General features: G+C 41.3%; 1 protein-coding gene across 1 annotated transcript; it reads right to left on the bottom strand.

Annotated features, from left to right (window-relative positions):
- Window positions 1-5,129: 5,129 nt before the first annotated feature.
- On the bottom strand, window positions 5,130-12,043 carry LOC134168404 (cytochrome c oxidase assembly factor 8). Its single transcript, XM_062628068.1, has 5 exons — window positions 11,911-12,043; window positions 10,952-11,149; window positions 9,826-9,889; window positions 7,915-8,005; window positions 5,130-5,381 (listed from the first exon to the last, which is right to left on the bottom strand). Exons 1-5 carry the CDS (start codon window positions 12,019-12,021, stop codon window positions 5,276-5,278), a joined length of 570 nt encoding a protein of 189 aa, XP_062484052.1. The 5' UTR covers window positions 12,022-12,043; the 3' UTR covers window positions 5,130-5,275.
- Between the last annotated feature and the right edge of the window lie 5 nt (window positions 12,044-12,048).

Below are 12,048 nucleotides of genomic sequence, written 5' to 3'. Positions count from 1 at the left end.
GGAGACAGATTAATATGACAAATGCTGACACAACTAAGGATGAAATACTGCCGTTCCTTCTGACAGGATTAGCTAAACACCTCACTGATAAGAACACTGACCTGTATTTTTCCCACACTCAGAAAATGAACACAGAAAAGTCACTCTTTGATCTATTTCACCAGCCTCAGTTATTGTAGGAGGCCTTCATATACATAAAAAAAAATATTTTTAGTAGTCTGTGGCAGCTCCTTATTCTTCCTTTCATGTATAAAGGATTTATAATCAATAATATCTGAAAGCAGCTGGCATTATTACAATTGCTCTGTGTCAAGAAAAAAAACCTACAAAGTAATGCAACACTTGCAAAACTGATATGGCTTTTGGCTGTTCAGAAAATGTAATTATCTCAGTAAATGTATGTGGTTTTGGTAATGAGAGTCAAAACTTCAGATGGATTACTTTTAGTAACATCTTTTCACAGTGGCTTTATTAGTTATTCTAAGTCAGAGCTCAACACTTACCCAATAGATAAATACATGACTCCTTCAAACAGCTTTAGATGAAAGGACCCAGCCCTCGATACAGAATCTTAATGATTTTGAAGGGGGAAAGGGATACAACCAGGCTCACTAGAGATGGGGCAGCACACCAGTGTTTGTGGGATGATGTGCTAGTGAGGTCCTTCGATCTGCTGTCTCAGTGGAGGTAGGGGAGGGAGATCCATGTGGCAGCAAAGATGCAAAGGTTATTGATGTGTTAGAAACCATGGAAGCGCCTGAAAACGGTTGATGTAAGAATTGGGGCTTATCCCTCCAAAAACGTGGCAGGATCAATAACCCAACTGAAGTGCATCTGCACCAGTGCACACACCCATGGGTGACAAACAGGAGAAGCTGGAAACCAGTGTGCAGCAGGAAACCCATGCAGTAGTTGCCGTCACCCAAACATGGTGGGATGACTCACACAACTGGAGTGCCACAATGGATGGCTGTACACTACCCAAGAGGTAGGCAAGGAAGGAGGGGTATTGGGGTAGCCCTCTATGTTATGGAGTGTTTGGCTGTCTAGAGTTTGACTATGGTGACAGCAGGGTTGAGTGTTTCTGGATGAGAATCAGAGGGAAGGCCAGCAAGGCAGGTATCACAATGGGAGTCTGTTACAGACCACCCAACCAGAATGAAGAGGCAGATGAAATACTCTATGAGCAGCTGGGATAAGTCTCGCAGTTGCTCTCATGGGGAGCTTCAACTTACTAGATGTCTGCTGGAAATACAATATAGCGGAGACGAAGCAATCCCAAGAGGTTCCTGGAGCGTGTGGAAGATAACTTCCTGACAGCTGGTGAGGAAGCACACCCCTGGACCTGTTGTTTGTTAAAGAGAGAAGGACTTGTGGGCGATGGAATGGTTGCATAGTGCATCTTGGCACAGTGGGAGAGTTTATGATCTTTGGAGGAAGGGCAGGCAACTCAGGAGGACTACAAGACTGTTTTGAGATTATGCAGGGAGAAAGTTAGAAGTGCCCAAGCCCAACTAGAACTTCATCTGTCTGTGCTGTAAAAGACAATAGAAAATGTCTCTATGTTACCAACAAAAGAAGGACTAAGGAGAATCCCCATCCTCTATTGGATGCAGGAGAAACAGCGATAAAGGATGAGGAAAAGGCTGAGGCACTTACTACCTTCTTTGCCTCAGTCTTCAATAGTAAGACCATACCCAGCTCCCTGAGCTGGAAGACAGGGATGATAAGCAGCAGCATGAAGCCCCCATAATCCAAGGAGAAATGGTCAGTGACTTGCTACAGCACTTAGACACACACAAATGTATGGAGCCAGATGGGATCCACCCAAGGGTACTGAGGGAGCTGGTGGAAGTCCTTACTGAGCCACTTTCCATCATTTATCAGCATTAATTATTTATCCCCTGACTAAACGTGGAGTTGGGACGTGCGTCTACAAGAATGGCTGAAAGGAGGATCCAGGAAACTACAGGCCTGTCAACATGACCTCAGTGCTGAGGAAGGTTATGGAGCTGATCATCACACAGCATGTACAGGACAAGCAGGTGATCAGGCCCAGTCAGCATGGGTTTATGAAAGGCAGGTCCTGCTTGACTCGCCTGATCTCCTGTGACAAGGTGACCCACCTAGTGGATGATGGAAAGGCTGTGGGTATTGTCTACCTAGACTTTAGTAAAGCCTTTGATACCATTCCCCACAGCGTTCTCCTGGAAAAACTGGCTGCTCGTGGCTTGGATAGGAGTACACTTCACTGGCTAAAAAAACAGCTGGATGGCCAAGCCTAAGGAGTAGTGGTGAATAGAGCTAAATCCAGTTGGCAGCTGGTCAGTCACAAGTGGTGTTTCCCAGGGCTCAGTATTAGGCCCAGTGTTGTTTAATATCTTTATTGATGATCTGGATGAGGGGATCGAGTGCACCCTCAGTAAATTTGCAGGCAACACCAAATTGGCTGGGAGTGTTGATCTGCTGGAGGATGGGAAGGCTCTGCAGAGGGATCTAGACAGGCTGGATGGACAGGCTGAGGCCAGGCGTATGAAGTTCAACAAGGCAAAATCCCAGGTCCTACACTTGGGTCAACGCCTTCAATGTTGACTGCAGGATATGAGCCAGCAGTGTGCCCACATGGCCAAGAAGGCCAATAGCATCCTGGCCTGTATCAGAAATAGTGTGCACTGCAATGAGGCTGCACTTCAAATACCATCTTCATTTTTGGGTCCCACTACCAGAAAGGTATTGAGGTGCTGGAATGTGTCCAGAGAAGGGCAACAAAGCTGGGGAAGGTTCTAGAGCACAAGTCTTATGAGGAGCAGCTGAGGGAACTAAGGTTGTTTAGCCTGGAGGAAAGGAACCTGAGGTGAGACCTGATCACTCTCTGTAAGTGCCTGAAGGGAGGTTGTAGCAAGCTGGGGGTAGGTCTCTTCCCCCAAGCATCAAGAGACAGACAAGAGGACATGACCTCAAGGTGAAGTGTAGAATGGATATTAGGAAAAATTCCTTCCAAATGATTATCAAGCATAGGAACAGGCTGCCCAGGGAAGTGGTGTTGTCACCATCCCTGGAGGTATTTAAAAGACACCTAGATATGGTTCAGTGGTGGACTTGGCAGTGCTGGGTTAAGGGTTGGACTTAATGAGCTTAAACGTCTTTTCCAATCTGAAAGACTCTATGAAGGCAATGCCAGAAGGCATGAACTTTACCTACAAATAGCTCAGAGTGTGATCCATTGCATGCCAACTATACCGGTTGTGTAGTTGTACACTGTTGGGTGACCAACACTAAGATTACATGTTCAGAAAAGAGTTTTTAACTATGAATTAACTGAAGTGCAATCCAAACCTGCCATATGAATCCCACCCACCAACACTCAGATCTGCATCATGGTAGATTAATTCAAGTGACATCTAACACTTTTTTCCTTGGATTAGTTCTACTAATGAAACAATTTCCTGATCTGGCTCAGCAAGCAGACACAAAATGTCTGTGTTAATAACAGCAAGCAACTCAAAAGAGGCAAATCCTTCTTTTGACTGACCTCGATCCACTTAAAGCATATGTGAAACTACCGTAGGGATCTTGCACACAGACTGTCAGAACATACGGCTATCAACCACCTCAACCACCAGTCCACCAGGGTTCTGGTCTCTGCCTTTCAGCGATATTGTCTTGTATTACCCAATCACTCTTTTACAAGAGAATCAGTTATTAAAGTTTACATTTGCATGGTGGTCAAAGCTTGCATACCGTAAGATACAATTTTCTGTAAAGCCCTGAAGAATTATGTTACATACCCAGAGTAGTCTATTTTCAAAATATATTTTCCCTAAAGAAATATGGCATTTTGTAACTTTTTAATAAATACATAACTTTTACACTACCAATGCAGTAAATAATATTCACAAATATTTTCCAGAAGTGTTGGTTATCACCTCATCAATCATTATTAATGACTGCTTTCATTTACTGATAAAACAAGTTAAAACCACAATTCAGTGACCATTTTAGCTCCACTGATGATAGCATGAGGGTACAAAACAGTGCTCCTGTATCATTAATATTTATTTCATCTTGCAAAGGAATTATTACAGATGATACTGACAAAGCTCTTTTTGCTCCAGCTAAAAGAGCCTGTGAATAAATCATGCCATGTTGAGGTATGAAAAACAGGTCAATGGTTATGGAGCTGATGTTTCCAAAAGCAGAACCTTCCCCACAGCATAGCTTTAGGAAAACACGCTTCATCTAACAGCATACATTCTTTTCAACAGAATCCTCTCAGCACATCCAAAAAAATCATTTAACTGTATAAATGAACAAAGAAAACATACTGAGGAATGGAACTTATTTTAAATCAGTGATATATGGCACAACATTTTAAGACTTCACTTAAACCAGCCTCCTTCGGTTGATGTTATGTACCTGGGGGTCAGAAGAATCACCCTCAAGCAAGTTGTTTTGAGTGTCTCTGAGAACCTGGTGAGAATAGCACATTTTTTAAAAGAAATGAACCAGTAGAATGCAGTGTGTATTAGTAATAATGTTGCTCTCCTCCACACAGCCGACTATCAGCTTCCTTTTCTAGCAGGATTTAGTGACTGGCAATGCATCTGTTTCACTGCTCAGCAACTAAAATTTTTACGAGTCACAGGTTAGAGGAACTCTTGTCCAAGGGGGGCATGTTGCTTTTCATTAAAACAACATTATCGAAGAAGATCCTATTGCATTAGTAATTTATATGAAAACATCTTAAATCTTTATTAAAAACAGACAATAATCACACTGAAAAGAGGACTACCCTAAACTGATTGTATGTATACTCAAAAATCATAACTTCTCACTTCAGCCACTTTGTATTACTTACAGATAGCTGCCGCCCCAGACAGACAACTGCTGCAAATGAGGCATTTCTGTCTTTATAAACTAACAAGGTAGGGGGAGACATCATTCTCTAACCTGACTGCACGTCCAGCATACCAAATCACACATTATTTCAGAGCTATGACTGTGGAAAAATTTGATAGTTGTGATCCATTCCATTTAATGTAAACAAGGAACAGTTTTAATAATACAACTTGGTTGGAAAATATTATAGATATTCTTGGAATAAAAGATACAGGAAATCAACACAGTGATTATAAATTAAGACCAATAGCAACTTTTATTTACATAATTTAACAGATTCAAGCAATTATCACAAGTCATTCCGATTATGAACATCACTATAAACGACAAGTTTATAGCAGGCCTAGTTAGTGTTGCATTCTTCACGGAGCTATGATTAATTTCCAACATTTTTCTTCTTCCAACGAAGGCACCTCAGAGCTCTTGCCAGTGCTACTTGTCCCATGAGGAATGTGATAGTAAAGTTACGTTTATACCAATCTCTAGGATTCCAAAGCCAGGAAAATCATCAGCACATAGAACAAGAATGGGAGAAAGGTACACAATTATATTAAAATATCTTTTGGCATTGACAAAGTGATCATCAGGGATGGCCTACATTTTCAGTTCTTTGTGGCAGAACTTTTTGTGCCTAATGAGAGTTAAATAATCTATGAAAAGGTCTACTGAATATCCACAGCCATGAACAGATGGATGCGCACTATAGGGCTACAACCATTGAGAGCTTAACTGTTAACCAGTTAAGGGATTTGCAATTTTATGACAAACTGTATTTGAAATCAGCATCTGCAATGCTTCAGAAGTAAAGCCATCTAGAAGAATTTCCTGCCAGCACTGTGCTATGGGTAAGACTTGTTAGTACATGTATGAAGATGTGTGCTGGAAAAGGCATAGTTGGTTACTTACAAGGGTAAGAAAAATAAAATAAAAATCACACTTCAAAGAGTAACTGTATAACCCAGTACAGGAAACATTATGCTTCTAATGCAGCACCTTTTAAAGATTATGCCTTACACCAAAGTCTTTGTATCTTCAAATAGTTTCTATGAAGCATGCATGGCTTCTGGAACCAATTCAAGATACAGACAGGATAGTCTGTATCAGCCCTTTTTTAACCTCTGAGAACTTGCTTCAAATTCTAGCCCCTTTGAGGAACTAAGATAATATCACAATTTCTTTCTAGTTTCTAACAAGGCTCCCTGCGTCATTTCTTGCTGCACAAGAAGCAATAGAATATATTTACTGTAGAACTAGCAGGGAATATTAAACTCTGGAATTTGGGTATTTTCTTGAGATCTCTGTGGGAAACCTTGCATGTACAGATCTAACATAAACCTGAAATACTAACCTCTCAGGTAAGGATAGTAGCCGGAATTGTGCTGACAAGCAGCACTGAGCTCTCCCCTCAAATGTCATGTTAAATCAAAATACCATGCTAACATCAAAACTGTTTCTTTTCTCTTTTCAGATATCCTTTCAGATGTCCTATATCCTTTTGCTAGACTGTATTTCCAGTCTAAGAACCCTGAACTAAATATTCATTGTGTGTATGTACAGTCATTGTTTCAATTTTAACTAAATTTTAGAAGTTGCAACACTTCAGCAGCCAGTTTTCAGGCCAGTTTTCAACACTGCAAAAGAACATACAGCTGAATGCATAAACAGATTTTTATAAATATGACTCCTCAGAATCAGAGTGCCTGTAAAAAGCTCACTGCTTTCAGGGCTGTGTAGTTTCACTTTGAAACGACAATGATGCAGCTGACACTACCCGATTATACAAGGCAGCAGCAAGGAAGGGCATGTGTAGGCACAAAACCTCAACTCTCTCACCATAAAAATGGAATACTATCCCAAGGTCACTACAGCAATGGTATCTGGTGACCAGTTCTAAAACAAATGATTTGCTTTCTCACTTACCAGTTACAGCCAACTTGAACAATAATCCTCTTACTAAAATTAATGTTTTACTTTCCATCTTTTCATGCTGCTGCTTAGGTTATGGTGAGGTTTTCCTCCCCATCCTCTCTCCCCATAGGCAAGACAAGATTTGCATTAAAATTGTTCTTACAATAGAGTATGTTATGGTATATGCACAATATATACCAAGAATCCTAAACCACAATTTATTATAGGCCAATTATAGTGGTGGTAGAATTATCACTAGCATTACACCATTAAGAAACCAGTTACACTTGACACATTTAAGCCCAAAAATCTTTCAGTCCAATACAGAGAAGAAACTGAAGTTGTGGGTTCACATGCAGTGGGCAGGTGCTAGTGTAACTGGACTAAGTGCTATTCTCCTCTAGCTTCCCATTCCTTCCTCATTTTTAGTTATCAACTGCGCACAGCTACTTGCAGGGTGTATGTGATTGCAAGTAATTTTTCAGTTGTTTCAGATGCCCAACTCAATTTATCAACTACTGCTGCAAAAACAATGCAGTAGATGTTGTGAAGAGGCAGGGCAGATATGGGATTACCCGGTTGTAAGGTTCTACACAGGATGAATTCAGGAAATCATTTCAGCAATGCTTTGCCACACAAGAAACCAAAAACTCAAGAATAATCACTTTCATTTTTCTATATGCTTGCAAAAGAATAAACCCAAGAGTACTAAGTACAATTTTCCTTTGAGATTAATCACATGTACTAGTCCCTATTTAACAGTCAACTAGAATCTGTTACACAGAAATTTAAACTTTTCTATTTGCATATTTGTCTGTTTCAGTTAGCAGCATGGAAAGACCCATAAATGAAAAGAGTGCCTGATCACCTCTCTGAATCTCAGATACGAGATTAATCTCTCCCCTAAATCAACATTAAGCAGCAGCAGAACTCAAATGCTAATGCAAATTTCTGACAAATGCTAATAATAGCATTTAAAAAACTAATTTTCTAGATGATGGTTTTAGATGCTGCTTTACCAATTACGGAAAAAATGTTCAAATTTCATCTTATGCCTTTCACTAAGGCTGTAATGTGTAACAGTCAACATAAATATCTTCTACATACCTGTTATACTGCATATGCTTTCTAAAATTTTTACTTAGAAAGTCCTTGTAAAAGTCAGCCATTTCTTCTGCATTCAGTGTTGCTTTTTGACCTGAAAATAAGTTTTGGCATAACAGTGTCAACACAATTCACTGGATTAAAACACTGGATTCAGATGCAGGAGATCTACATCTGACCCCTTATTCCTACAAGCTTCCTGTGTAAGCCTGAGTCAGTTAATACACTTTTACCTAAAAATTTCTTAAAACTTAGTCTAGGGAACACAAGAGATTAAAAATACTTACCATGTTGCAGCTGGTGTAACTTTTAAACCCTTATTACTTTTGAAAGTTATTATGTTTACCAGGTCTTAGATTATTTAGGGAATTAGTGGACCCCTATGAAAAAATCCATAGATCTAGGAGTATCTACCTTTGAGTAAAATTAAGCTCTTGCAGGGCTGAAGTCTAAACAGCTCAAGTAAGAGCACTTAGTAATTTAATTCCCCCCCCCCCCCAAGCATGTCAATGAATATAGAAAGAACACCAGCTGTGACTGACAGATATTCAGATGTACATTTTTTCTGTTGCTGTAATAAATTTCAAGGTAACTTATACCAACAAGTATATGTTCCCAGATGTCAGCTTTATTAACAATATAGCAATTATTCTGTGAAGCTCCTGAGACTGATCATAGAAATGTAAATTATTGATCAGTCCTATGTGTCATTATTTACAAATCTGATATATTACTACGGATTAACATACTATGGGATAAATGGGATAAATTTACTCTTAAGACTATTTGAAGGCTGACTACTTAACACCTGTAGTTAATTTGTTTCTTCATGCTGGTATCAGAAGAATTGACTGTAGCTTCACTTACACAAAAAATTACATCTTGTTCCAACAGTTCATATATATTATTACTCTTATTTTTATATACACACACAGCTGTATTATAGAACTGTATTACAGAAAGTTAATCAACACACGCAGCCAATATAATTTTATTTAGAAGGGATGTACATACTTACTATTTTTTCTTTGATTTCTATGGTATTAAACCAACAATCCCCACCCAAAACAAAAACAAAATAACACACACCCCCCCACCACACCCAAAACAAACCAACCAACCAAACCCAAAATGGCAATATAAAAGAAAAAAAGCCTTTGAAACAACACAAAACTTAATTAAAATTTTATCTCAACCACACACTGGTCACCGGGATACAAACAGAAGAGAAAAATAATGGTCTGTGATGTACAGAATGTCAGAGCAGATGCTTTACTAAACTCAAACAGATCATTATTCTATGAATAAAACGTTCAACCTCATACCACAATGGCCAATTCACTGTTATTATGAAAGCATCCTGTTTTCAATTTTACATAATGAATTAGAGAGGCAACTATTTTACAGCAACTGTGATCAGGCAGAGACAAGCAGGTATCAGCTGCTGTCTCCTCTGAAGCTGTCTTAGTCTCCCTTAAGGAAAAATACTGTGTTCACTGTACACACTATGGACCTGAAGCCAATGAATGTGAATTTATCCACCCAACCATAACATGCACTTGAGGAAAATGCTCTGTTTGTTTAGCTCAGCTAGCTCACTGGTTTAGAAACTGTGAAAGGAAAAAGGCCCTTTTCTCCTCAGACTACAGGATGATTATATTATTTGGCCAGGATTTCAGTGCATTCCCTCCAGCTGTGAGAAGGACATAGGGAAGAACAGTGCAATAGATGATCTGACCCCCACATGCACATCTCTGAAAAGCTCCTCCCCTCTTTATCATGCTCCTGAAAACACTTCTGAGTCCTACCCTCAAGGTTTACTTGTGACAGAACACAAAAAGCATATATTAATGAAATTAAAAGTTAAGCAGAATTCAGAATGCATCCTGAACTATAAACAAATATCTCACCAACCTGTTTCATCTCTCATTTCCAGACCCTTGGCTTTCAGTCGTGAATAAATAAATTCTTCTTTTTCCTAAAACATGTTTTTCCACATTAGAATCTGAGGTACTCAGTCCTTGAAGTTAACCATTGTTTTTAATCATACAGCAGTGTAGTGCTTAACACCCTCTGAAATAATAAGCAATACTCATTATACTGGAAATGTCAACAAAACACCTGCCTGAATCCAATGAGTCTGTCACCTAGATCCTGCTACCTGCATGCATCAATCAATTCCTGCAAGTCTTCTACCGGTACATATACAACTTATTTGTGGATTAAAGCTACAGCTGAGCTTCAGTATTGCTTGACAGGATCCAAACCTTCAGTTTGTAAGACAAACTATGAAGATATGCTGCGTAACTGAGAATTTGAGCATGAAGAAAAACATGCAATGTTAAAAAATATGAAATTACTTAGATGAAAGCAGAATAATTATTTGTATGTAAGCTTATCAAACTTAAAAAGGAGTTATACAGAATTGAAAAAAAAAAAAACCAAACAACTAAGCTTTTCCTCTGAGACCTTTGCAAGTCTTAGGAGGATATGATGATCAAAGATTGTCACAAATGATGGGGAATTACCACACTATTACTGTTCTGCCCACAAAATTCAGTGTCTCCTAACCAATCAGGAAAGAAGACAGATCGTGACTGAGAAGTCCCCACTTTTAGCCTTGTTGGGGTACCCTGCCAGTGAAACAGGACACTTCCCTCATTTATCCTTGGTGATTGTACTTAATTTCTCTCACTTATGATAGAGCAAAATAAGCTCTGAATAATTTTCAACAGCTGCTCCAGTTATAGACAGGTCTTGCATGTAGGGTGGTTACAACTCCATACAAGCGCAAGACAGGAAAAAGGCAAATACTGTTATATGCCACTAAACAGCAACAGAATATACAGACTCCTCAGCACTGTACATCAGTTTAAAGAAATGAGTGACAAAAAAGTAATTTCCACTAAGACACAGTGTGCATTAAAAGAAGCAGTAGCAATCACCAGTCAGTAACCGTAAGCGGAACAGCACCCTACCCCTCAGACACCAACGCCAACTGTGGGTGGGCAGCAGGGGGGAGCCAAGCGGCGCCGCTCACCTGGCAGAAGGCGCGGTTGTGCCGTGCCCAGAAGCACTGGTCGTAGGCCTGCGCCTCCTGCCGCGCCTCCCGCAGCCGCCGCTCCAAGGGCGACTCCTCGGGGGGCACGTAGAAGATGACTGGCCGCAGGTTGGAGTGCCTGTCGGGGGGGCCGATCCAGTCATTACGGGAGTGCGCGGGGGGGCTGAAACCCAGGCCCTGGAAAACACAGGCAGAACTCATTATGACTGCTTTGGCCGAGTTTTAAGATAACATCCTGATGCGAAATAAATTCCAAAACTCCACACAACCTTAAAACATGTGACCATCACGAGTTCAGAAATCATGCACATTCATTTACCGCAACTGAAAACAATGCGATACATTTAAAATCTACTTTTCTTTATAAATGCACTACAGAGAAGATATCTGTGACTCTTTCCCAACACTTCTGGGTTCTTTCAATCAACAGTTTGGGAGAGCAGGGGGAGGGCTGTGGTGCGGGGGTGTTTGTCCCTTTTGCATTACTGATCTTCCACTTCGTTAAATCACTTGATAGCAAGAACTAGCAAGTACGGAAGTCCTCCTAAGCGCTGTTTTCCTCATGCATCCTTGTGTGCACACATCAGCGTGTAAGTTTTGAGGCTGGGTCTAGGGACACCCGGGTCTAGAGGCTCGTAGCTCCCCGCCCGCTTATACAAACACTTTACTCCCCTTGAGCCTCGGCGCCCCCACAGCGTGGTATTTACAAACACAGGGGGGGTTGGAAATTACATAAACAACGAGAGGCCTCGGGGAACACGAGGCTGTTATCGGGACGCACCCGCCCAGCGACGCTGAGAGCTACCGTGGGGGGAGGGAGGCCCTGCTCCTCCCTCAGGGCTCCGCTGGGCCGGGACACCTCAAGGCCTCCCGCACCGCCTGGCGGCACGCCGGGTCCAGAACACAGGAGCGGCCCCCACCGTCCCGCCCGGATTTACCGCGCTCTCCTGCCGCTCCCCGCGTTCCACCGTGGGGCGGCTGCTGACCGCCGAGGAGAGGAGGCGACGGTGACAACAGCACCCGCCCCGCAACAGCCGGGCCACCGCCATCGCCCATCTCCTGCCGGCGCCTGGCGC

Source organism: Pezoporus occidentalis, unplaced genomic scaffold, assembly GCF_034315485.1.
Source record: "Pezoporus occidentalis ecotype Australia unplaced genomic scaffold, CSIRO_AGI_Poc_V1 ctg31, whole genome shotgun sequence".
Taxonomy (NCBI): domain Eukaryota; kingdom Metazoa; phylum Chordata; class Aves; order Psittaciformes; family Psittacidae; genus Pezoporus; species Pezoporus occidentalis.
Note: the sequence above shows the minus strand (reverse complement) of the source record. Positions and strands in the feature narration are given on the sequence as shown.

What these genes read in the sequence shown, in the direction of transcription:
- LOC134168404 (XM_062628068.1), bottom strand. Translation starts at nt 12,021, where the DNA reads ATGGCGGTGGCCCGGCTGTTGCGGGGCGGGTGCTGTTGTCACCGTCGC. An exon ending in GGAAATGAGAGATGAAACAG is followed by an intron (nt 8,006 to 9,825) that starts GTTGGTGAGATA and finishes ACTTATTTTCAG; the next exon opens with GTCAAAAAGCAACACTGAAT. An exon ending in AAGCATATGCAGTATAACAG is followed by an intron (nt 5,382 to 7,914) that starts GTATGTAGAAGA and finishes TTGGAATCCTAG; the next exon opens with AGATTGGTATAAACGTAACT.